Raw genomic sequence first — 27,056 nt, forward strand, 5'->3', positions numbered from 1 at the left:
AACGAGAGAGGCCGTGCCGAAAAGAGCTAAGTAACGGCACGAGCAAGCATACTAACCTAACCCTAGGTAAAGCCTGTAGAAGCGAAAGACAGAGTTAACTCGAATAAGCCGAAAGCGACGTGCGGGGCAGTCGGGTCGGGATGGGGCGCACACTCCCTCGGCGGCGGGCGAGACAGTGCTGCGTCGCCGGCATCGGCGTCGAAAGAGGCCGTGCCGAAAAGAGTTTAGTGACGGCACGTGCAAGCATACTAACCTAACCCTAGGTAAGGCCTGTAGAAGCGAAAGACAGAGTTAACTCGAATGAGCCGAAAGCAACGTGCGGTGCGGGGCAGTCGGGTCGGGATGGGGTGCACACTTCTTTGGCGGCGGGCGAAAGAGTGCCGTGTCGCCGGCATCGGCTACGAGAGAGGCCGAGCCGAAAAGAGTTAAGTGACGGCACGTGCAAGCATACTAACCTAACCCTAGGTAAGGCCTTTAACAGCGAAAGACAGAGTTAACCTGAATGAGCCAAGAGCGGCGTGCGGTGCGGGGCAGTCGGGGCGGGATGGGGCGCACACTCCCTCGGCGACGGGCGAAAGAGTGCCGTGTCGCCGGCATCGGCTTCGATAGAAGCCGAGCCGAAAAAAGTTAAGTACAAACGCGATGCTAATGAGCGAGCCGTTGTCTCGACTAATATGTAGGAGGCACTCGATCGAGCGTCTGGCTTGAGCGCTTGTCGGCCTATCAGAACGGTCGCATTGTTATGCCCGGGTTTTAGGCACCGCTGCAGGCGGCCGGCAGAGCTCTTGTTTGTGCGAAACTGAATGGATCGAGCCCGAGAGAGGGCGAGCAAAGACGAAACTCAAAGCGCTCCGCCTGGCACTGCCTGGCGATGGCGCGGACGTCGCGGCCAGCGACTGTCGAAGCCGAGTACGGCCGCAGGCGATCGCCTCGGTCTTAAACGAATGCGACGAGTACGCGCCGGGCGGCCCAGCAAGGGCCGAGCGCAGCTGTCGCAGCTATCTGGCTGATCCTGCCAGTAGTGATATGCTTGTCTCAAAGATTAAGCCATGCAGGTGCAAGTACGAGTTCTCGTAAAGCGAAACTGCCAATGGCTCATTAAATCAGACTTGGTTTATTTGGTCTCGTAAGCGAAGTGGATAGCTGTGGTAATTCTAGAGCTAATACACGCTTTTATCAGATCAAAACCGACCGGGTTCGTCCTGTGACGTTTGATGACTCTGGATAACCACGCGGATCGAACGGTCTCTGCACCGACGACGTATCATTCAAGTGTCTGCGCTATCAACTGTCGAAGGTACGCTCCGTTCCTACCTTTGTGATAACGGGTAACGGGGAATCAGGGTTCGATTCCTGAGAGGGAGCCTGAGAAACGGCTTTCACATCCAAGAAAGGCAGCAGGCGCGCAAATTACCCATTCCCGACACGTGGAGGTAGTGACGAAAAATAACAATACAGGACTCTAACGAGGCCCTGTAATTGGAATGAGTACATCCTAAAACTCTTAACGAGTATCCATTGGAGGGCAAGTCTGGTGCCAGCAGCCGCGGTAATTCCAGCTCCAACCGTGTATGTTAAAGTTGTTGCGGTTGAAAAGTTCGTAGTTGGATTTTGGGCGAGCGCCGCCGGTCCGTCGCAAGGCGTGTCACTGGTTGCGTTCGCCTCACCTTCGGTTCTCCGTCGGTGCTCTTGACTGAGTGTCGGCGGTGGCCGATAAATTTACTTTGAAAAAATTAGAGTGTTCAAAGCAGGCTGTTCGCCTGCATAGTGTTGCATGGAATAATGGAATAGGACCTCGGTTCTATTTTGTTGGTTTTCGGAGCACGAGGTAATGATTAAGAGGGACAGACGGGGGCGTCCGTACTCTGCCGTTAGAGGTGAAATTCTTGGATCGACGGAAGACGAACTACTGCGAAAGCATTCGCCAAGAATGTTTTCTTTAATCAAGAGCGAAAGTCAGATGTTCGAAGGCAATCAGAAACCGTCCTAGTTCTGACTATAAACGATGCCAACTAGCGATCGGGAGGCGTTATCAGGACGACCTTTCCGGCAGCTTCCGGGAAACCAAAGTCTTTGGGTTCCGGGGGAAGTATGGTTGCAAAGCTGAAACTTAAAGGAATTGACGGAAGGGCACCACCAGGAGTGGAGCCTGCGGCTTAATTTGACTCAACACGGGGAAACTCACCCGGCCCGGACACAGGTAGGATTGACAGATTGAGAGCTCTTTCTTGATTCTGTGGGTGGTGGTGCATGGCCGTTCTTAGTTGGTGGAGCGATTTGTCTGGTTAATTCCGATAACGAACGAGACTCTGGCATGCTAAATAGTTACGCGACCTTCTCGGTCGGCGTCTAACTTCTTAGAGGGACGAGTGGCGTTTAGCCACACGAGATTGAGCAATAACAGGTCTGTGATGCCCTTAGATGTCCGGGGCCGCACGCGCGCTACACTGAGTGAAGCAGCGAGTGTCTAACCTAGGCCGAAAAGTCCGGGTAACCCGTTGAACCTCATTTGTGATTGGGATAGGGACTTGCAATTGTTTCCCTTGAACGAGGAATTCCCAGTAAGCGCAAGTCATCAACTTGCGTTGATTACGTCCCTGCCCTTTGTACACACCGCCCGTCGCTACTACCGATTGAATGGTTTAGTGAGATCCTTGAATCGGCCCCGTCGCGGCTGGCAACGGCCGCGTCGGCGTGTCGAGAAGACGATCAAACTTGATCATTTAGAGGAAGTAAAAGTCGTAACAAGGTTTCCGTAGGTGAACCTGCGGAAGGATCATTACCGAAGGTGGTGGTAGGCCCCGGCCGACCGCGCACTTAATTGTCTTTGGGTGCCGCCGAGAGGGCGGCCGTCAATCGGGGTTCCGCCCCGTGCGACACGCGTAACACGTTGGCATAGCAAGGCAGCCGAGTGCGATGGTGGCTTCTGGGCACCGCGCTCGATGTGCCGCCGGCCCAGCCCGGCGGTCGCTCGGCGCCGTTTGTTGGTGTTCTTGTGCAGTTGTTGTCGGCGATAGAAGTTTCTTTTCAGTTGATTATATTTTGAACGCTGTTCTTCCTTGTGTTCCGACCGGCTAATTTTTATCGATAATTGCTTTTCTGTTTTGACGCGAATTTCGCGGGCTTTACTGCACCTGACGTGTCACGCGTGGCTCATGCATATCGACTTTACGCGTCGTAGGACGTTCTTGTTTAATCTTGTTATGGTGTCAGTGGTGTGGTTTCGCATTATTCGCTTTACTGACTTAGCGTGTGGGTGGCATTTGGTCTCGTTAGGTAGAACTGTGGTGAGGGTATCGTAACGGGGCCCCATATGACCATCGTCGTCATTTATTGCTTTAATTGTTCATGTATTTTTATTTTTCATTCTGCTTTCATTTAATAACTGCTTTCTAAATTTAGTTGCTATTATATTCTAATAACGTGATCGTTCACGTTACCTGTCAGTTTCTTGTCGATTCAGGCCTTTGGAGCGTTATCATATGTAAGTTTATTTTCTATTAACTTTCTGGTTATGCATTTTCGTTCCGCCCTCATCTTGTGATTGTATATTGATTATTTCACTTTATTTACAGTCAACCGTTTTACAATAAACGCGTATGACATGGAACATCTGTGTGCCTAAATCTGACAAAGTTGAATATGACGCATTTGTTGAAGAAGTCGCCAAATACTGAAGAATCTGAAGCAACAGTGGCTTCATCGTCGACGAGTATGGAAGAAAGTAAATCCGTAACCGATAATATACTTGAGAGCTTGCCATCCTTAACCACACTCAGGCAAAAGCGTGTCAACATAGAGACCGAGCTTAAATCATTGTTGACCAATAGTCGGAATTTGATAAACGAAAAGGCTCGGAGATCGCAACTGGCATGCCCTAAAGCAGAGTTATATTTTAAACTGGCCGCTTATAATCAAATTATATCGAACATATCACCTCAAATTCGCAATGCAGAGTCAAAAGCTGCTTTCGAAGAAGGCGTTCGGAGCGTGATATCTGAAGTTGAAGGTATGATCGAAGAAATTGATAGTTACATCGACCGCAAACCTGAAACATCGTGCGTGGCACCTGACGAAAAGAACTCTAATGTTTCAAGCGGAAGTCTGGAAGATAACAATCAGCCAGCTCTGGCCCAACAGCCGAATGGTGAAATGGGGGCGGCGATTGACCAACTTCCAGAGTCTAGCTTGGCGGAGAACGTAACCCACGAACCACAAAGACGAGAACACGATGATCGTCGAGAGACACCATCTCTCCCAAAGAGTAGCTTTATGAACACCAGGTTCAATGACTTTGACGAACGCGATATGTTAGAATCAACTCGATGAAAAAGTGCCCGCTTTGAACCGGACACTTTTACTACGACAGATACACGTCGTGAATATACGATTTCTTACACTTCGAGTCATTATCAAAATCCTTCACCAGCAAATCAAATGCCGTTGCCAGACCAGTCGGTAGACTCCTGGATCGATAATCTCCAACCAAATCAAGCAGGATCTAGAACGGTAAATGATAAAATTTCTCTAGCTGAGCAAACGTGTTTATCTTTGAGTTTAAATTCTAAAATGTGGGCTGAGCATCATTTGCCGCCGGTCCAAATAAGTCCGTTTGATGGTAGTGCTATAAATTGGCCTAATTTCATTGAATTGTTTTATGAAAATGTGCATTCACCGTTGGACGACGATGGTCAACGCATGGTGAGATTGTCCTCATATTTGTCGGGTTCGGCGAAGCGTCGCGTTGAGGGATTAGGTACCGCCGGCAGTCATTACATACTGGTTTTGAAAGAATTGAAACGCCGCTACGGACAGTCTGTATTTATTGCACGGGCCGTGCTTGACCGTGTTGTGAACGGTAAGCATATTTCGCCTCTCTCGGCCGATAGATTACTTAATTTTCACTCAGACGTTCGTGACTGCGTGGTGAATCTAAAAAAGATGTGTTTTTTGGCTGACATCAGTAGTGTCGAGAATGTAAGGAGAGTTTCAAACAGGATTCCTCAAGAACTGAATTCGAGTTGGAATAAATTTGTTGTGGGTTTTATTCACGAGAACTCTAATCCGACATTAATAGGCTTTGAGCAATGGTTGTGGGAAAGAACTGAAGAAATCGACAATCCTTTTTCTCCTGATGTTACTTGCAATGTCACCAATAGAGTTGACAATGAGAGGCCCGAAACCGGTCGTCGCCAGTTAATTACGTCACCATTTTCAACGTTAACAAATTCGGAATCTGTTAATGCCTCATGCAGTGACGCACTACGTTGTCAATTCTGCAATGCTGGTCATTCTTTAAGAAGTTGTGATGTGTTTTACGGTGCAACCGATGACGTAAAACGTAATTTTGTTGTAGAGTACAGACTTTGCTTTAAATGTCTTGAACCGGGCCATCTTGCATTTATGTGTAGATGTGATGTCAAGTGTAGTATATCCAGTGGGAAACACCATGAATGTATTCATGGAATTCGCATGTTTGAAAGCGTCCCAAGACCAACAAACCGACAGGGTGTAAACAATGCGATGTCGGTAACCACTACGGTTCAATTTCAGTTGCTACCTGTATTGGTTAGAGGAGCTAATGGACGCTCCGAATATACCGTTGCTTTGCTCGATTCGGCAAGTCAGGTTTCTCTCATTCATCCTAAACTTAAAACTAAATTGGATTTGCGTGGATGTCGTAAAAAGCTTATGTTAACCACCCTGGCGGGAACTGGGATTTCATATGATTCAGAAGCGGTTGGATGTTTTGTACATGACAAATTAAATCCCGATGGCAAAGAACTAGCTCTAAAATCAGTTTTCGTATGTGACAATAGAATTCCCCACCCTGAAAGACGTCAAACGGATTTTGAAACATTCAATCATTTACGCGGAATACCACTCCCTGGTATTAAAGAAAACGAAGTTATGTTGCTCATAGGTGCGGACCATCCGTTTGCCCACTTTCAACTAGAAAGACGTGTAGGGGGGGATAACGAGCCTATTGCTATTAGAACGCCACTTGGGTGGACTTTGCTAGGTGCAAACAAACGCGCTGGTGAAGTCGTCCTAATTCAGGCCAACTGTCATTTATTACACGACGATGACAATATCTTGCAAGAACAAGTTAAGCAGTTTTGGAGTACGGACGCGATAGGAATGGTTTACAACATAAAGCGAGCAGAATCAGTGGAAGATCGCGTGGCTGCGGATATGGTTAAAGCTAAAACGTCCATTGTTGATAGGCATTATCAAGTTGGCTTTTTGTGGCGTCACGATGCTTCCATTATGCCGGAGAACAGTCTTATTGCCCGCACTGGATTTAAAAATCTGAAATATCGACTTTTGAAAAATGACTGCCTGAGAGACATGTACTGCACGTCTATGAGGAAAAATATCGAACGTGGCTGGGTGCGAAAACTGACCGATAAAGAACGGGATACTTTGGGTCCTCGAACTTGATATCTGCCCCATCATGGAGTTCAGAATCCGAATAAACCCGGCAAGATAAGAATAGTTTTTGACGCCGCTGCTACATATTGTGGAATCAGTTTAAATAATCAGATATATCCTGGACCTGATCTTATTAATAATTTAATTGGTGTTTTACTGCGATTCCGAGAAAGACCCGTTGCATTGAACGCTGATATTGAAGCCATGTATCATATGGTGCGTCTACCGCAGTCAGACACCGATTCAGTTAGATTTTTCTGGCAAGAAGATCTAAGATCAACATCCCCACCTGATGTATATCAGTTTTTAGTAAGGATTTTTGGTGCGGTCGACTCGCCATATGTTGCAAATTACTGCCTTAAACAAACCGCGCTTGATAATACCAGCCAATTTTCAACGGAAGCAGTAGAAACTGTTCTCAGGGATTTTTACGTAGATGATCTGCTTTCATCAAAATGGAATGATGACTCCGCTTTTTCCGTCGCACAAGAAGTTTCTAATATGTTAGCAAGTAGGGGTTTTCGGTTGACAAAATGGCTTTCAAGTTCCAAAACATTATTTTCAAAATTTAACACAGAGGATCGTCTTAATCCTGATGTTGATCTAGATTTTGATTGTTTGCCCGTTTCTAAGGCGTTGGGACTTCACTGGAACACTAATGACGATGATTTCTTCTTTATTTACAATTCGTTGGCAAAACCTGTTACAAAAAGAGAGGCGCTAAGCGCGACGGCATCGGTTTTTGATCCTCTCGGAATTTTAGCACCTATTATTTTAACTGCAAAACTACTTATACGGGAGTGCTGGAGAGATGACTTGAAATGGGACGAAAATTTGGTGACCGTGGGAAGAATACTTGGGGAGACTGGACCAAATCGTTAAAACAATTGACTAATTTTCGTGTGCCTAGACAATATTTAGGAGTCTCGAAAACCGACGCCACTTATGAGCTCCACTTGTTTTGCGACGCGTCTGAACAAGCTTATGGTACCGTGGCTTACTTGCGTGCCAAGAAAGGCCAGTGTGTGAATTGTAGTTTTTTGATGGCCAAATCAAGAGTCTCGCCGATGAAACATATGTCCGTTCCCAGACTAGAGCTGCAAAGTGCCTTATTATCCGCGCGTCTGCTGAAATTTTTGCGCAAGTCTTTAACCCTGCCCATCACATGCGAAATGTTGTGGTCAGATTCTACGTGTGTTCTGAGATATCTCAGAAACACTAAAACAAGATTCAAGACATTTGTTGCAAATAGACTGCGTGAAATTCTTGACTACACTGAACCTGCGCAGTGGCGTTATGTCAATACCCCAAATAATCCAGCGGATTGTTGTACGAGAGTCATGCCCATGAACAAATTCATCGAAAGCGATAACGTGTGGATAAGCGGACCAAAGTTTTTATTGTTGCCTGAATCATCGTGGCCCCAACAGCCGGTATTAGGAGCAATTAACAATCGTGATTGCGAAGTTAGAACTGTGGTGAGGGTATCGTAACCGGGGCCCCATATGACCATCGTCGTCATTTATTGCTTTAATTGTTCATGTATTTTTATATTTCATTCTGCTTTCATTTCATAACTGCTTTCTAAATTTAGTTGCTATTATATTCTAATAACGTGATCGTTCACGTTACCTGTCAGTTTCTTGTCGATTCAGGCCTTTGGAGCGTTATCATATGTAAGTTTATTTTCTATTAATTTTCTGGTTATGCATTTTCGTTCCGCCCTCATCTTGTGATTGTTTATTGATTATTTCAGTTTATTTACAGTCAACCGTTTTACAATAAACGCGTATGACATGGAACATCTGTGTGCCTAAATTTGACAGTTGTTGTCGGTGGTGGTTTTGTGGTCGATCCCACAGTGTGACGTCCGCGCGCTTCGGCGCCGGGCGAAACGTCGAGGACGGTTCTTAACGGTGGATCACTCGGCGTTTGTCGCGTTTGTCGCCACCCGAGGGCCGTCGCTAGGCCTCTGCAAAGACGGCCGGGCGTCGCCCCAAGTTGAAGTGGTCGCCGAGCTTTCTCGGCGCGACCTCGTGTCCCGTACACCGTCGGCCTCTCGACGTTCAACGACGTTCGAGGGGCGGGTCCAGGTCGGTCGGTCCGGTCACGAGATCAAGACCGACCGTGGGCCAAGGCGGCGACGGTACGCGCTCGGTCGGCACCGGCGGCGACGACTTGCGATGCCAGCGGGCCGTGGAAGAAGCGGCCCGCCTGACACATACGACCTGAGTTCAGGCGAGAGCACCCGCTGATTTTAAGCATATTATTAAGCGGAGGAAAAGAAACCAACAGGGATTCCCTGAGTAACGGCGAGTGAACCGGGAAGAGTCCAGCGTCGAATCTGCGCGCTTCTCGAGCACGCCGAGTTGTGACGTACGGAAGTCCCAGTGCGGCTCGGTTAGCGCACTGTCTCAGCGCACTAGCGACCGGCGAGGGTCACGACCGGTTTGCCGTCGGCCTAAGTCCCCGCGCAAAGGTGGCTTCCGCTCCGGCGGGGGTGTTACAGCGCGCGGACGGTGCGGCCCGGCTCGCTTAGTTGAGTCGGGCGCCTCGAATGCGAGTGCCCAGTGGGCCACTCTTGGTAAGCAGGACTGGCGATTCGGGATGAACCGAACGCCGGGTTAAGGCGCCCAACGCTACGCTCATCAGAGCCCACAAAAGGTGTTGGTTGATCTAGACAGCAGGACGGTGGCCGCGGAAGTCGGAATCCGCTAAGGAGTGTGTAACAACTCACCTGCCGATTCAACCAGCCCTGAAAATGGATGGCACTGGAGCGTCGGGCCTATACCCGGCCGTCGCGACGACACGGGCCGTTCCACGGCGCTATGTCGCGACGAGTAGGAAGGCCGCGGCGGCGGGCGTCGAAGCGTCGAGCGAGAGCTCGCGTGGAGCAGCCGTCGGTGCAGATCTTGGTGGTAGTAGCAAATATTCAAATGAGAGCTTTAAGGTCAAAGAGGAGAAGGGTTCCATGTGAACAGCAGTTGAGCATGGGTCAGTCGGCCCTAAGGAACAAGCGAACGCAGTTTGACGGGGGGCGTTGTTCGTCTTCGCTCCCGGTGTCCGAAAGGGAATCTGGTTAATATTCCCGAGCCTCGACACGGAGATTGGCGCTTCGGCGCCCGGTGCGGCAACACAACCGAACTCCGAGACGCTGGCGTGGGTCCCGGGAAGAAATCTCTTTTCTTGGTAAGGAGCGAAGGCTCTGGAATTGGTTTGCCCTGAGATAGGGCTGGCAGCTCCGTAAAGCTACGCGTCTCTTGCGGTGTCCGGTGAACCCGCGTCGGCCTTTGAAAATCCGAGGGAGATGGTGTAATTGTCGTGCGAGGCCGTACCCATATCCGCAGCAGGTCTCCAAGGTGAACAGCCTCTGGCCGACGGAACAATGTAGGCAAGGGAAGTCGGCAAATCAGATCCGTAACTTCGGGAAAAGGATTGGCTCTAAGGGCTGGGTCGGTCGGGCTGAGGTACAAAGCGGATGCCGGGACTTGACCAGACTGGGCGAACGATTGCCGCTTCACGGCGGCCGGCGTGAGCTCGGACCTGCGTCTGGTCCCTATCCGTGGACTGCCGCAGCTGCGCGGGCCTCGCGGCTCGCTTCGGCCGACGTCGAACAGCCAACTTAGAACTGGTACGGACCGGGGGAATCCGACCATTTAATTAAAACAAAGCATCGCGATGGCCGCAACCCGGTGTTGACGCGATGTGATTTCTGCCCAGTGCTCAATGTCAAAGTTAAGAAATTCAACCAAGCGCGGGTAAACGGCGGGAGTAACTTTGACTCTCTTAAGGTTTGCTCCGCATTGGAGTAAACCATGTGCCTATCCGGGGCCTCCACGTGGCGAGAGTCGGGCAATGCCTTCGGTATCCTTGGTAGCTAAAATCGGATAGGTTTTATAGTCCATCTGGGGCTACCAACCCCATTCGGACTTAACCCAAACCCGGTAGCTCAAAAATAAACGAAAAAATATCCACTGAACCCCCTGCCACTGCGGGGGTATGTGGTTTGGACCCAGCCGGGAACCAGAAAAGTAGTGGCACCTTTTTCTTGTTTTTTCCATGCCCTGACTGTGACCGTGAATTTACCACCAAGACCGGTCTCGGACTGCATAGGAGAAGCAAACATGCGATCAACTTCCATCTTGATCATGTCCCTAAACGATCTCGAGCGAGGTGGAATCATGAGGAGGACTTTTTGCTAGCGAAAGAAGATCTACGCCTAGACAAGGAGGGCATTAAAAAAAACCGATATGCCTTCCTGCAAAAGGTCCTCCCCCACCGCTCACTGGATGCTATTAAATCGAGAATTAAGCGAGGAGAATATAAAGACCTAAAGAGAAAGGTCGGGGTAGGCAAAGAGGCAGAGCCAAGGCTTGAACAAAACGAGATGCTGCAGCCAATGCTCGAAAAACATGAGATACGGCCTCAAGAACCCAAGGTACAAAGCCTACCACCCTTGCATATGCGTCCGGAAGATGCCGCCTCTGAGAGCAGTTGGAAACATACCATATGGGCATACCTCGATTCCCTAGGAATATCAGAGCATAATTCCTGGGGAGCCCCGCTGCTCGACGAGGCCATTCAGCTAAAACTCGATGGGGACGAGTTGAGGTCAATACTCGATGAACACGCTTCGGAGATGACCTCCCGCTCATCAGCTTCCAATCGGGGATCACACCGATCCCCACCGAAGCAACATCCTAGGAAGCTATCTAATCGGCAGAAGCGCAGGCTAGAATATAAAAAGGTTCAGAACTTGTTCCGCAAGAAACGAACCTCCTGCGCTGAGCTGGTATTGAGTGGGGCATGGAAAACGAACATCGCCGAAGGGAATGGACCTGCCAGAAATGACTTGACATCATTCTGGAGAAACATCATGGAAGCTCCAAAAATAGAAGACAACCGACCGGTCACCGCGATAAGACCTACGGCATGGGAGGTGATTGAACCTATAACGAAGGAGGTAGTCCGAGATACTCTAAAAGGACTGACCGAATCATCTCCTGGACCGGACGGAGTCTCTCTTCGGATGCTAAAGTCCATTCCCTTGAGCATCATCACGAAGATGTTCAATCTGTGGATGTTGAGCTGTAGTCAACCCCGATCCCTGCGGAAATCAAGAACCATCTTGATTCCTAAAGTGTCCTCCCCGACAAACCCGGGGGAATTCAGACCTATTACAATAGGTCCGATGATAACCCGGGTCTACCACAAGATCTTGGGAAGGCGGCTCGGTGAATGCTTCCCTCTCAAACCGATTCAACGGGCATTCCGTCCTACGGACGGCTGTGCAGAGAATATTATGCTGCTAGATGCCCTGTTGGAAAATGCAAGGCAGCAACAAAATCCGTTGCAATTAGCATTTTTGGACCTGAGGAAAGCGTTTGACTCGGTTCACCATTCGAGTATTGGACGCGCTGCCATAAGGATGGGAACACCACCACCTATGGTAGCTTACATTACGAGTTGCTACGTTGAGGCTGTAACAACGATACATGGTGTCGAGGTGCACCAGAACACCGGTGTAAAGCAGGGTGACTCCCTATCTCCAATACTATTTAATGCAGTGTTGGACGAAGCCTTCTCGGCCCTAGAAGATCTTGGGCCAAAAATGGAAGGCATCAGGGTCTCTGCTTTGGGACTTGCCGACGATGCCATTATAGCGACGGAGACTGGAAAAGCCCTGCAACATCAGGTAGACATCTTCCTGACTGAAGTAGGGAAAACCGGTCTCCGGCCTAATGCCAGAAAGTGTAGCACGCTCTCGATTAAGATCGATGGTAAAAAGAAAAGGTGGGTTGTCGATAAAAACAGCAAGATCGAAATAGAAGGAGAAGAAGTTCCGAGCATGGGGCCGGAAGGGGTGTATAAATACCTGGGCATAAATATTGGGGCCCAAGGTAGGAGAGGCACATTGGGACCTAAACTCCATCAAGGTCTCGAAGAACTGTCTCATGCACCTCTGAAGCCCCAGCAACGGCTTTACCTCCTTCGCGCCCACCTGATACCCAAGGTATCATACGTTGGAGTGCTCGGCAAAACAACAATGACCGAACTCCGGCGTCTTGATAGACATATACGCAACCGTGTAAGGGCATGGCTTCGCCTGCCCAAGGACACACCAACTCCCTACTTTCATGCTGATGCGAAGTATGGCGGCCTTGGAGTACCATCCCTGGCCACGTCGATAGGACTGATGAAGACTGTTCGCTTTGGTAAAATGGCAATGTCTGATGACCCCACCGTTGTGGCCATCAGCAGGCACCCTAATACACAACGCCTGCTCAAACGATGGGGTACTACCAAAGTGCAAGGCACGTCTGTAACAAACAAAGACGAAGCCAAAGAGACCTGGGCGAGTAAACTCCATTGTACCATAGATGGGGCTGGACTTGCCGAGGCCAATCTCGTCAGTTACGCCCACAGATGGGTAACAGATGGCACACGAATACTCACTGGGAGGAATTTCATCGACGCAGTCAAAATAAGAGGCAATCTCGTAGGCACAAGGAGTCGATCATCCAGAGGTCGCCCCGAATCAGATCCTTACTGCCCCCACCAGCACTGTAATCCCCACCACAGAAGGGAGACATTAGGGCACATAAGCCAACAGTGCCCCGGGCTGTGGGGGCTTAGGATTCGGCGACATAATCGACTCCTCCAACTCGTAGAAGGCAGACTGAGACAGAGAGGCATGTGTACCCGCATTGAGCCTCACATATCAACCCCGGCAGGGGTGCGCAAGCCAGACCTAATTTGCTGGGGTCATAACAGCAGCGCTTGGGTGCTAGACGCCCAAATCACATCTGACTCCACAGTGGGGTCGATCTCTCTGGCCCATAAAAGGAAAATAGACTATTATGATAATACGTCTATTAGACAATATGTGGCCAGAGAATCAGGTACCCCCGCAGAATTGGTCAAGTTCTCCTCCATAACAATCAATTGGAGGGGATGCTGGTGCCCACAATCAGCTAGGGATCTTGAATACTTGGGGATCAGAAGGGCAGACCTCATGCTCATGTCTGTACGAACGCTAGAAGACACCTCCTATATGTGCAATATCAGGAGAAGGTCATCGGGAAGACAGGAAGAATAGTGTCACTATGATGACGCAATAATAAGCCGACTGACTTGGAAGGTTCCCGGCAATAAAACGACCCAAGCTCAGGTCAATGTATCGTTCACTGTGTCCTTATTTATTAAATGTGTGTGTGTATTATGTGTCCTGTATTGTCCACTATTGTCTTGTCATTGCATAATCGTGTGAGCAAATTGGGCGGCCGCAAAATATAACCGGTCTCCCTTTTTTTTTTTAGCCAAATGCCTCGTCATTTAATTAGTGACGCGCATGAATGGATTAACGAGATTTCCTCTGTCCCTGTCTGCTATCCGGCGAAACCACAGCCAGGGGAACGGGCTTGGCGGAATTAGCGGGGAAAGAAGACCCTGTTGAGCTTGACTCTAGTCCGACTTTGTGAAGAGACATGAGAGTCGTAGGATAAGTGGGAGGCCTTCGGGCGACAGTGAAATATCACTACTCCCATCGTTTTTTTGCTTATTCAGTAAAGCGGAAAGCGACCCGGCAACCCCGGGTCACACTTCTGGCCTTAAGCCGGCGGCGTTCGGTCGCCGGCGATCCGCTCTGAAGACGGTGTCAGGCGGGGAGTTTGACTGGGGCGGTACATCTGTCAAAGAGTAACGCAGGTGTCCTAAGGTGAGCTCAGCGAGGACGGAAACCTCGCGTAGAGCAAAAGGGCAAAAGCTCACTTGATTTGGATTTTCAGTATGAATACAGACCGCGAAAGCGTGGCCTATCGATCCCTTTGAGTTTGCGAGTTTCAAGCAAGGGGTGTCAGAAAAGTTACCACAGGGATAACTGGCTTGTGGCAGCCAAGCGTTCATAGCGACGTTGCTTTTGTAACAACTTTGCAATTTGTCACTTTAAATCATCGATCATGATTCATATTCACGAGACAAATGAAATCATTGCTATTTTTAGACATAAAACTAGATCATTTCATAACTTTACAAGATAATTGACCTAAATAACCATGCCGATGAAATAAGAAATTATCGTGCGCATCCAAAATTCCTCCTATCAAAAACGAGACAAACTTAAAATTGATTGGTCAAGAAAAACCTTCTTCCCGGAAAAGTAATAAATAAAGATAGACAAATTATCCTCTAAATTGAGAAACCCCCAATTCCATATAAATAGACTTATCGGAACAAAGAAGTTAGAAAGAGAGGAGTAGTGAACGGTAGGAGAAAGGTTAGCTGTTCTGGCTAATCCAGCTGTTATCTAATGGACAATACTATTTAAGGTACAATTTATATTTATGCTTTACCTTAGGGACAATGCTATTTAGGGTGTAATTGTATTTTATGCTTTGAGTCGTGATTTATAATTTCTTGTTAATGTAAATTGTAATTGTTTAAACGGAGCAATAAAATTACATTAAAGTAAAGATATTGAGTCGATTTGTTATATAAAATTAACAGGAACTCCCAATTGAGCTCGTATAACTTCTGATTAATATAACTGTTTTATATCGGAGTCTAGATAGTCGGAGCACAATATATATCGAAGTAGTAAATCAATCAACTGACGGAGAAGATAACCAAATAGAAGCTTTTGGCGACACTGGTGACCCCGAATTGGGAACAAAAATGAGCGACAAAACAAAGAGGTTGGTAAATTAATTTACTTATTGTTTCTGCAATATAGGTTTAGATGTTAGTATTAATAAAAGCATTAGATGTTAAATAAGATAAATGGATAAATTCGCAAAAATGATAACACGCAGTAAAGCACGACAAATACAAAGGCAAAGTCGCGGAACGTTGGAAAGTGAATTTGAACCGTATCGACTAGTGCATGTTACTGACGAGAACATAGACTTACAGCGTGATTTTGAAAATACAATACCGGAAACGAACGCGGGTGTAGAACATAGGCCTATTTCCTCTCCAAATAGATTGTCATGTTTATTAGACTCTATGGATTTGACGGAATGTAACGAAGCTAAAAATGAATTAGAAACCACTATGGGCACTCAAAAAGTAAATTTTCAACAACTGCCAAATAAAGAGCTTAAGGTAGATCTATAAGCACATTTACACAAACGAGAGATATTGGACAACCCACTCCAAATGGCGCAACGACATCTAGAATGTCCAGCAGTTCGGAACCGAGAGCTATATTTTACGAGAAACATCGACTTCCAATTCGAGGGCTTTGGGAGTCAGACGTTCAAAATTGGTTCTTCTTAACAGAGCAGGAATTTATCGAGTCAGGAATTACCTTTGACTTAGAAAAGTACAGATACGTACTGAGATGTTTAAATTCTCCACAGTTAGATTTTGTCAGAGCCAGGCTATCACCTATTGAGACCCAAAACACGTATCCAAAGCTAAAGCAGATTATACTTGATATATTCGCACCCGATACTCGCGAAAAACTGAAGAAAATTTTTTCAGGCCAGTTACAGTTTGAAAGACCGGATGTAATTTTAAAAAATCTAAAGGATTCATTTATAGGGTCAGATAAAACGAATGAACAGACACTAATCAAAAAGGTTTTTGTTTCATTGTTACCTAACTACTTTGCTAATGTGTTATATTCTGATACAAATAAATAATCTTGTGAAAACATATTGTCTAAAGCCATGCAAATCTACAATTCGTCAGAGAAACAATCAAATTATGCCTCAACTTTGCATGTGGAACACAAAAATTCATCAGACGATAAGACAAGTCAATTGACCGAATTGGTTACGTCTTTAGCAAAAAATGTGGACAATTTGAACAACCAAGTAAAAAACATGAACATTCAAAAATCTGACTCAAAAATAAACCCAATCCACCGCATTAGCGCTTCAAATTATTCTAGACAATATGTCAACCCACAAAGCAATAACAGGTACGAGCGTAGAGATTATAATAGAAATCAGTACCATCGAGAAAATTTCAACAGAAATAATTATGCACCCAGAGAGAACGACAGAAAGAGGTGATTTCAACAGAAGTAATCATGCACCCAGAGAAAACGACAGGTGAGGTGATTTCAACAGAAGTAATTATGTATCTAGAAATAGTGATAGAGAAGGACTTTGTCGTTTTCATTGGAAATTTGGCAGAAATGCAATAAAATTTTTTCCGTGGGTTCTTGTCATTATATACCGATCATGCTTAATTATGGCCTAAATGGTGGGGTCTCTACGTTCTCAAGATTTATGCATGAAGTCCTAATCGGAATTGAAAATGTTTTTGTTTACCTCGACGACCTACTAATTTACACTGAAACTAAGGAGAAAAATTTAGAAATAACCGAAAAGGTTTAAGCGACTAAATCATTATGGTTTAACATTAAAATTAAAAAATGTTAATTTGCAGTTTCTAAGCTTTTTTATCTAGGATACGAAGTAACAGATAGAGGAATCAAACCACTTCCAGAAAAGGTATCAGTTATAGAAAAATTTCAGCGACCCAAAACAGTAACTGAGTGTCGTAAATTCATAGGATTATGTTGCTTCTATAAAAAGCATATACCCCATTTTTCGGAGATCATAAATCCTTTGACTAAAATTGTATCAGACAAAAATCTCAAGCGTCATAAACTTAACTGGACGGGGGAATGTGAAATTGCTTTCAATAAAATCAAGCAATGCCTGTCAAATGCTTGTATGATTGCACACCCAAAAGCGGACATTCCATTATCAGTTGTATGTGATGCAAGCAACAATGCAGTGGGTGGATTTTTGACACAATTTGTAGACGGGTCACACCAACCTTTGGGCTTCTATTCACGCAATTTAAGTCCTCGAGAACAAAATTATACAACTTTCTCGAAAGAACTACTGGCCTGTTTTCTAACCATTAAATATTTTAAGAACTCTCTGATAGATCAGGAATTTCAGTTGCTATCAGACAATAAAGCAGTTATACACGCGTTGAAAAACCCAACAAACAGACCAAGCCTACGCGAGAACAGACAGCTAGACTATATTAGCAGCTTTACCAACTCATTTTCTCACATACAGGGTTCAGTGAATCGCGTCGCAGATTTAATTTCCAGATATGTAGAAAATTACAGAGAAATAGGTAATTCAGAAATACCGGTAATCCCTTCTAACAGTAATGGTGAGACCAGAGAATTAACTCATAATAATAAGGAAAATTTAATCAACAAGGACGAAAGTTTACTTGACTCTGACATAAAAGACCCTATATTACAGGAACCATTAAAACCGTATAAACCAGGTAAATTGAATACGAATACAAGCAAGCAAGAAGCCAGAACGGAAAAACATGGGCTTATCAAAATTATTTACCAAGAGCAAAATGCAATGCCGTTAGCAGACATCGCTAACGGAAAAACATGGGCTTATCAAAATTATTTACCAAGAGCAAAATGCAATGCCGTTAGCAGACATCGCTAAAGCTCAAAATAATTGCGATGAAATACAAAATATGCTTAACAAACCAGGACATTCCCTCAAAATTGCAGAAATTTCGATAGACAATTTAGGGGGAATATATTATGCGACATATCCGAAGACAACAAACAAGCAAGCCCATTGGTGCCTAAAAGCTTACGGAAAAAGATATTTGAGAATATACATTCATTATGCCATCCTGAAATTAAGAGCACAAGTAATTTAATATCAGAAATATACGTCTGGCCCAAGATGCATATAGATATTAGCAACTGGGTAAGGTTATGCCAACAATGTCAGAAAGCTAAAGTTTACAGACACACAGTAGCCCAACTAAAATTGATTCCAATACCAGACGAAAGGTTTGCAGAAGTTCAGATCGATACAGTCGGCCCATTACCAGACAGCCGAGGGTATCGCTACTTATTTACTATGATTGACAGAACGAGTCGATGGTTCGAGTGTATCCCGATACGAGACTTAAATACCACAACACTAATCGATGCGTTTCTTTTGCATTGGGTAGCAAGGTTCGGATGTCCAAAAAGACTGCGAAGCGACAATTATTCTTCTTTCAAAAGCAAAAACTGGGCTCAATTTATGAATTTTTTAGGTGTAAAACATAGTTTTTCACTACCATATAGGCCGAATACCAACGGTCAAATCGAAAGAATACATCGTGAAATAAAACAAGGGCTGAAATGCCAAGACAATCCAACCGATTGGATTTCTAATTTAGGCTATGTACTGTTGGGGTTAAAAGCAATACCAAAAACAAATGGATTTTCATTGGCAGAACTTGTCCACGGAAGTACAATGAGACTTCCGTGTGAAATGATAGAAAGAACAAATATAAAAACTGACTTGGACCCATACAGCTATGTGTGCCAGTTGAAACGTTTTTTCAGTGACTTCCAGCCGCTTCCGATCAGGAAAAAAGTATTAGGTAATGTATATATCCCCGAGAAGTTATATTCTTGCAGTCACGTCTTTCAAAGAATAGATTCTGTTAAGAAACCTTTACAATCAAATTATAGGGGTCCGTACGAAGTTGTTTTTAGGGACCGGACTTGCTTTACAATTAAAAAGAATAATAAATTCGAGAAAGTGTCTATAAATCAATTAAAACCAGCCGAAATAAGCATCCTTCAGAATCCAGAAGGAAATCAGCTATCGGGGTCGGAAATTAAACAATTCGAACGTTTGTATTCAGAAACTAAACACCCGCTTAAAGAAGAATTATCACTGACCGAATCTAAAAATCAAATTTCTGTTTCAGAGAACCCGATCAAAGTTCGTGGAGTCAACAAGACAGAAGAGGACAATATCAATCTAGTGAAGGACACAATCAAGACACGGTTCGGGAGAATAGTGAGGCCTCCAGATCGCTATGGACAGAAGAAGAAGAGCTTGGTGTAACTGCGAGGGACCCGAAACGTACACTGAAAATGAGAGTTCTACGTAAGGAACGGTAAGATTGAAGGAAGAGAAGACTCTGGAACTTACAGGTGTGTTTGTGTTTTGTTATTGATGATAGCCTTCTTTAGCTGTCCAGATGTAGGCAACAGTGCTGTTGAAATCTCTGGGCACATATGCAGTAATAACCTTGTTACCGAAGACTTCGATATTACAGACGAAACCGAATGCCCGCCTCAGAAAACAAGACATATCATCAAGTGTAAAGCTAACGTATTTCATGCCCCCAAATTACGCACCCGGATTCCAATTAGAGCTTGTAAGGTTATTTTAACCAAATGAGAGAGTCATTTTTACTTCTTTGGATCAAAGACTCGTCGTTACTCAAGTGTAGTCCCCGGTGTCCCTGCATCAGAAATAGAATGTAGAAATTGGTTCAAAACATTCAATTCCAATCGGTACGAGAAATTTATTTATGACAGACAACCGCCTTATCATACATTATAAATGGCCAATCATTGATTGTAAAGCGGAACGCTTACTTTCTAGGTTATATAGAATTTTAGCGAAAACATACCCTTCTAGTGTTTTAAACGAAATACTGGGAAAACAAAATCTATTCGCGATAAATCGCGGTGATGTAATTGGTAAACTTCTGTGCCAACCAATCAAAATGCACCTGCTCAAAAGTTTAAGATTACCAAACGTAGTATATGACCTCTAGTCAACTATACCGATGATTCAAATTCTTCCCAGATAGGCCAAATTTTCCCGAACGGAATGGTACAAAAAGGTATTTACTTTTACAGCACAAAACTGAACGAATTTATGACATTTAAAATTAATTCTACATATTACCGTTATCACAACGGTTTATTACAAAATACTAGCATCGCCCCAAATAAAATTCACCCCTATCTAATGACTAAAGATATAATTCCAAAAGACGTGGACTATCTAACCACAATGTCGGAATTTTTCAAACATGATATTCCGAATGACGTTAACGACATGGACTCCATGTTAATGACTCTGACTCAAAACTCAGCTTTAACTAAAAGTTTGATCGATTATGCTAATTCATTTGAGGATAAGGCTCTTGTAGTGAGTGCCCACCCTATGCTGCCTTTAAAAATATTAGGTAACCATATCACGGACATCGTGATATCCTTCTTCAGCGGAATTGGAAATAAATGTTTAGCCATTATAGTTTTAATTGAATTGATACTAGCTATAATTTTTGCCTATTCCAGATCCTTCTTTATGGCTGGAAGTGGACTCAAAAACATGGCTACAATCGCTTGAGCAAGTCTCCGAAAGAAGTTGCCTGATTTTGCGAAAGGTGGAAGAAGCACCAGGAATCAGCGATCCCCGAATCACACCCGTCGAGAATCTCCTGGACCGAGCTCAAGTCGTCGCTACGCGCCCTACTCTCTAGGAAGGAGAAGATACCACCGTTATAGAGCCCCATTCACAACCAATTTTGGCAGATACCACGCAAGGTCCAGGGGAACAGATGGCGTCAATATTGATCGTACAACTGTCGAGCAACCACTGAGAAATGATAGAGAGTCAAGCCCAGACCACAGCCGACCTCGAACACTGATACCTAGAGAAGCTACTAAAAGATCAAAGCAACCACAGAGGAATGATAAGCAGCAAAAGCCAAGTCACAGTCGGGCCAAATCACCGATACCTAAAGAAGCTAGCAAGATGCAAGAGCAACCATTCATTGAGCTTCGACGTGTCGAACAACCACCAACTGATCCACGTAAGAGGCCCCGTAACATTCAACCTCAGGGATCTCAAACCCCGATACGCGGTGAAGAGATACCACAAGTCGGAAGATTTCTGCCATTTGTAACACAACCGATTATTGTAAGACCAAACAACCAGAACCAGCCTCAGGAGTTTCAACCACAGATTTTCAGACCGGTAACTCAGCCTCAAGCGGTCCAACCACAGATTTTCATACCGCCAACTCAGCCTCAAGTTGTCCAACCACAGATTGGTGCCCTTAAATAGTGCCCTTAAAACAAAATTCTGCCCGGTGGTTGTGGTAATCTGTAACAAATTTGCAATTTGTCACTTTAAATCATCGAATATTACTAAAATTAGCCTTGAAACCTTGACTTTCGACTTAGCACCTGTAAATTTCAACGAGCATAAAATGATTCATACTCACGGGACAAATGAAATCATTGCTATTTTTAGACATAAAACTAGGTCATTTCATAACTTTACAAGATAATTGACCTAAATAACCATGCCGATGAAATAAGAAATTATCGTGCGGATCCAAAATTCCTCCTATCAAAAACGAGACAAACTTGAATTTTATTGGTCAAGAAAAACCTTCTTCCCGGAAAAGTAATAAATAAAGATAGACAAATTATCCTCTAAATTGAGAAACCCCCAATTCCATATAAATAGACTTATCGGAACAAAGAAGTTAGAGAGAGAGGAGTGTTGAACGGTAGGAGAAAGATTAGCTGTTCTGGCTAATCCAGCTGTTATCTTATGAACAATACTATTTAAGGTACAATTATAATTATGCTTTACCGCAGGGACAATCCTATTTAGGGTGTAATTGTATTTTATGCTTTGAGTCGTGTTTTATAATTTCTTGTTAATGTAAATTGTAATGGTTTAAACGGAGCAATAAAATTACATTAAAGTAAAGATATTGAGTCGATCTGTAATATAAAATTAACAGGAACTCCCAATTGAGTTCGTATAACTTCTGATTAATATAATTGTTTTATATCGGAGTCTAGACAGTCGGAGCGCAATATATACCAAAGTAGTAAATCAATCAACTGACGGAGAAGATAACCAAATAGAAGCTTTTGGCGACACTTTTTGATCCTTCGATGTCGGCTCTTCCTATCATTGTGATGCAGAATTCACCAAGCGTTGGATTGTTCACCCACTAATAGGGAACGTGAGCTGGGTTTAGACCGTCGTGAGACAGGTTAGTCTTACCCTACTGATGTAGTGTTGTTGCGATAGTAATTCTGCTCAGTACGAGACGAACCGCAGATTCAGACATTTGGTTCATGTGCTTGGCTGATAAGCCAATGGTGCGAAGCTACCATCTGGGGGATTATGACTGAACGCCTCTGAAGTCAGAATCCCGCCTAAGTAGCGACGATAATCTGGTGCCTTGCCGCCGGCGAGGCGAAGTTAAGCGGCCGTTTGGCCGCCGGCGAAGCCGAGTGTTTCGACCCTTTGGCGCGAGCGAACGACTTGCGCCTAAGTCGAGGCGAGCAACCTGCGCGAAAGCGAGGTGCTAAATCATTTGCAGACGACCTAGTTGAAGATCGGGGTGTCGTACCCACTAGAGCAGTTTCTCACTGCGATGTGTTGAAAGTCATCCTCCAGATCTACGATTTGTCCTTTTGGGACTTGCTTTTTTTTGACTCGCCCGCCCGTGGTGTCGGACTTGGTCTTTTTTTTTCCCGCGCCGGACTTGTCCTATTTTTTTTTACCGAGCCGGGCGGGGCACGTCGGCGGCGTCATCGTGGTGTCGGACTTGGCCTTTTTTTTCCCCGCGCCGGACTTGTCCTATTTTTTTTTACCGAGCCGGGCGGGGCACGTCGGCGCCCCATCGTGGTGTCGGACTTAAATTCACCACGGCGAGCGGGGCCGACGGGCGCGCTCGAGCAAGGTTTGATGTGAAGCCGTCACTCATCCGCGACGAAGTCCACGTGTCGTTCGCAATCCGAAAGGAGGGAGTGGCCGCCACCCATTGGCTCGCGCCCCGATTCGAAATCTTCCACGTGATTGGCCGTTACTCACTCATCCGCGACGATGCCCACGTGTCATTTCGCAATACGACAAGGGGGCGTCGCCGCCCTCCATTGGGTCGCGCCCCGTTTCGAAATCTTCCACGTGATTGCCGCTCGCTCGCTTGGCTGGTTTCGCGCCGATTGTTGACACGTAATTGGCCGTTACTCACTCATCCGCGACGAAGCCCACGTGTCATTTCGCAATACGAAAAGGGGGCGTCGCCGCCGCCCATTCAATCGAACAATTTCGCAATACGACCAGGTACAAACTAACCAAACTAAAAAAGTTCAAGAGCCCGCACGTGCAAGCACACTAACCTAACCCTGGGTAAGGCCTGTAAGAGCGAAAGACACGAATGAGCCAAGAGCGGCGTGCGGTGCGGGGCAGTCGGGGCGGGATGGGGCGCACACTCGCTCGGCGGCGGGCGAAAGAGTGCTGCGTCGCCGCATCGGCGTCGAGAGAGGCCGTGCCGAAAAGAGTTAAGTGACGGCACGTGCAAGCATACTAACCTAACCCTAGGTAAGGCCTGTAAGAGTGAAAGACACGAATGTGCCAAGAGCGGCGTACGGTGCGGGGCAGTCGTGGCGGGATAGGGCGCACACTCCCTCGGCGGCGGGCAAAAGAGTGCTGCGTCGCCGGCATCGGCATCGAGAGAGGCTGTGCCCAAAAGAGTTAAGTGACGGCACGTGCAAGCATATTAACCTACCCTAGGTAAGGCCTGGAAAAGCGAAAGACACGAATGAGCCAAGAGCGTCGTGCGGTGCGGGGCAGTCGGGCGGGATGGGGCGCACACTCCCTCGGCGGCGGGCGAAAGAGTGCTGCGTGGCCGGCATCGGCGTCGAGAGAGGCCGTGCCGAAAAGAGTTAGGTGACGGCACGTGCAAGCATACTAACCTAACCCTAGGTAAGGCCTGTAAGAGCGAAAGACACGAATGAGCCAAGATCGGCGTCTGGTGCGGGGCAGTCGGGGCGGGATGGGGCGCACACTCCCTCGGCGGCGGGCGAAAGAGTGCTGCGTCGCCGGCATCGGCGTCGAGAGAGGAATCTGGTTAATATTCCCGAGCCTCGACACGAGATTGGCGCTTCGGCGCCCGGTGCAGCAACGCAACCGAACTCGGAGACGCTGGCGTGGGTCCCGGGAAGAGTTCTCTTTTCTTGGTAAGGAGCGCAGGTCCTGGAATCTGTTCGTCCGGAGATAGGGCTGGCAGCTCCGTAAAGCACCGCGTCTCTTGTGGTGTCCGGTGAACCCGCGTCGGCCCTTCAAAATCCGAGGGAGATGGTGTAATTGTCGTGCGAGGCCGTACCCATATCCGCAGCAGGTCTCCAAGGTGAACAGCCTCTGGCCGACGGAACAATGTAGGCAAGGGAAGTCGGCAAATCAGATCCGTAACTTCGGGAAAAGGATTGGCTCTAAGGGCTGGGTCGGTCGGGCTGAGGTACAAAGCGGATGCCGGGACTTGACCGGACTGGGCGAACGCTTGCCGCTTCACGGCGGCCGGCGTGAGCTCGGACCTGCGTCCGGTCCTTATCCGTGGACTGCCGCAGCTGCGCGGGCCTCGCGGCTCGCTTCGGCCGGCGTCGAACAGCCAACTTAGAACTGGTACGGACCAGGGGAATCCGACTGTTTAATTAAAACAAAGCATCACGATGGCCGCAACCCGGTGTTGACGCGATGTGGTTTCTGCCCAGTGCTCTGAATGTCAAAGTGAAGAAATTCAACCAAGCGCGAGTAAAGGTATCCAAATGCCTCGTCATCTAATTAGTGACGCGCATGAATGGATTAACGAGATTCCCTCTGTCCCTGTCTGCTATCCGGCGAAACCACAGCCAAGGGAACGGGCTTGGCGGAATTAGCGGGGAAAGAAGACCCTGTTGAGCTCGACTCTAGTCCGACTTTGTGAAGAGACATGAGAGGCGTAGGATAAGTGAGAGGCCTTCTGGCCGACAGTGAAATACCTCTGCTCCCATCGTTTTTTTGCTTATTCAGTAAAGCGGGAAGCGACCCGGCAACCCTGGGTCACACTTCTGGCCTTAAGCCGCCGGCGTTCGATCGCCGGCGATCCGCTCTGAAGACGGTGTCAGGCGGGGAGTTTGACTGGGGCGGTACATCTGTCAAAGAGTAACGCAGGTGTCCTAAGGTGAGCTCAGCGAGGACGGAAACCTCGCGTAGAGCAAAAGGGCAAAAGCTCAATTGATTTGGATTTTCAGTATGAATACAGACCGCGAAAGCGTGGCCTATCGATCCCTTTGAGTTTGCGAGTTTCAAGCAAGGGGTGTCAGAGAAGTTACCACAGGGATAACTGGCTTGTGGCAGCCAAGCGTTCATAGCGACGTTGCTTTGTGATCCTTCAATGTCTGCTCTTCCTATCATTGTGAAGCAGAATTCACCAAGCGTTGGATTGTTCACCCACTAATAGGGAACGTGAGCTGGGTTTAGATCGTCGTGAGACAGGTTAGTTTTACCCTACTGATGTAGTGTTGTTGCGATAGTAATTCTGCTCAGTACGAGAGGAACCTCAGATTCAGACATTTGGTTCATGTGCTTGGCTGATAAGCCAATGGTGCGAAGCTGCCATCTGGGGGATTATGACTGAACGCCTCTGAAGTCAGAATCCCGCCTAAGTAGCTACAATAATCTGGTGCCTTGCCGCCGGCGAGGCGAAGTTAAGCGGCCGTTTGGCCACCGGCGAAGCCGAGTGTTTCGACCCTTTGGCGCGAGCGAACGACTTGCGCCTAAGTCGAGGCGAGCAACCTGCGTGAAGGCGAGGTGCTAAATCATTTGCAGACGACCTAGTTGAAGATCGGGGTGTCGTACCCACTAGAGCAGTTTCTCACTGCGATGTGTTGAAAGTCATCCTCCAGATCTACGATTTGTCCTTTTGGGACTTGCTTTTTTTTCGACTCGCCCGCCCGTGGTGTCGGACTTGGTCTTTTTTTTTTCCCGCGCCGGACTTGTCCTATTTTTTTTTACCGAGCCGGGCGGGGCACGTCGGCGGCGTCATCGGGAATTCGGACTTGGTCTTTTTTTCCCCGCGCCGGACTTGTCCTATTTTTTTTACCGAGCCGGGCAGGGCACGTCGGCGGCGTCATCGTGGTGTCGGACTTAAATTCACCACGGCGAGCGGGGCCGACGGGCGCGCTCGAGCAAGGTTTGATGTGAAGCCGTCACTCATCCGCGACGAAGTCCACGTGTCGTTCGCAATCCGAAAGGAGGGAGTGGCCGCCACCCATTGGCTCGCGCCCCGATTCGAAATCTTCCACGTGATTGGCCGTTACTCACTCATCCGCGACGATGCCCACGTGTCATTTCGCAATACGACAAGGGGGCGTCGCCGCCCTCCATTGGGTCGCGCCCCGTTTCGAAATCTTCCACGTGATTGCCGCTCGCTCGCTTGGCTGGTTTCGCGCCGATTGTTGACACGTAATTGGCCGTTACTCACTCATCCGCGACGAAGCCCACGTGTCATTTCGCAATACGAAAAGGGGGCGTCGCCGCCGCCCATTCAATCGAACAATTTCGCAATACGACCAGGTACAAACTAACCAAACTAAAAAAGTTCAAGAGCCCGCACGTGCAAGCACACTAACCTAACCCTGGGTAAGGCCTGTAAGAGCGAAAGACACGAATGAGCCAAGAGCGGCGTGCGGTGCGGGGCAGTCGGGGCGGGATGGGGCGCACACTCGCTCGGCGGCGGGCGAAAGAGTGCTGCGTCGCCGCATCGGCGTCGAGAGAGGCCGTGCCGAAAAGAGTTAAGCGACGGCACGTGCAAGCATACTAACCTAACCCTAGGTAAGGCATGTTAGAGCGAAAGACAGTAAACTCGAATGAGCCAAGAAAGAGCGGCGTGCGGGGCCGGTCGGAGCGCACACATCTCTCGGTGGCTGGCGGGCGAGAGAGTGCTGCGTCGCCGGCATCGGCGTCGAAAGAAGCCGAGCCGAAAAAAGTTAAAGTACAAACGTGCAAGCATACTAA

At 47.1% G+C, this 27,056-nt stretch overlaps 2 protein-coding genes, 1 non-coding gene and 2 pseudogenes across 3 annotated transcripts; all 5 read left to right on the forward strand.

Moving 5' to 3' along the window:
• The first annotated feature begins 999 nt into the window (after positions 1–999).
• Positions 1,000–2,782, forward strand: LOC120330529 (small subunit ribosomal RNA). The gene has a single exon (XR_005567858.2). It is a non-coding gene; the product is annotated as a small subunit ribosomal RNA (ribosomal RNA).
• A 1,655-nt stretch (positions 2,783–4,437) lies between these two features.
• On the forward strand, positions 4,438–6,444 carry LOC144430613 (uncharacterized). Its single transcript, XM_078118624.1, has one exon. The coding sequence runs from the start codon at positions 4,438–4,440 to the stop codon at positions 6,442–6,444; it is 2,007 nt and encodes a 668-aa protein (XP_077974750.1).
• A 195-nt stretch (positions 6,445–6,639) lies between these two features.
• LOC144430614 (uncharacterized) lies at positions 6,640–7,317 on the forward strand. Its single transcript, XM_078118625.1, has one exon. It carries the CDS (start codon positions 6,640–6,642, stop codon positions 7,315–7,317), a length of 678 nt encoding a protein of 225 aa, XP_077974751.1.
• Positions 7,318–8,659: 1,342 nt separating this feature from the next.
• LOC144430947 (large subunit ribosomal RNA) lies at positions 8,660–14,568 on the forward strand (annotated as a pseudogene).
• Positions 14,569–24,428: 9,860 nt separating this feature from the next.
• Positions 24,429–25,956, forward strand: LOC144430949 (large subunit ribosomal RNA; annotated as a pseudogene).
• The last annotated feature ends 1,100 nt before the right edge of the window (positions 25,957–27,056 follow it).

This window comes from Styela clava, chromosome 12, assembly GCF_964204865.1.
Source record: "Styela clava chromosome 12, kaStyClav1.hap1.2, whole genome shotgun sequence".
Taxonomy (NCBI): domain Eukaryota; kingdom Metazoa; phylum Chordata; class Ascidiacea; order Stolidobranchia; family Styelidae; genus Styela; species Styela clava.

Bases quoted from the DNA above. Each gene is read 5' to 3' on its own strand.
- LOC144430613 (XM_078118624.1), top strand. From the start codon at position 4,438: ATGCCGTTGCCAGACCAGTCGGTAGACTCCTGGATCGATAATCTCCAA.
- LOC144430614 (XM_078118625.1), top strand. From the start codon at position 6,640: ATGTATCATATGGTGCGTCTACCGCAGTCAGACACCGATTCAGTTAGA.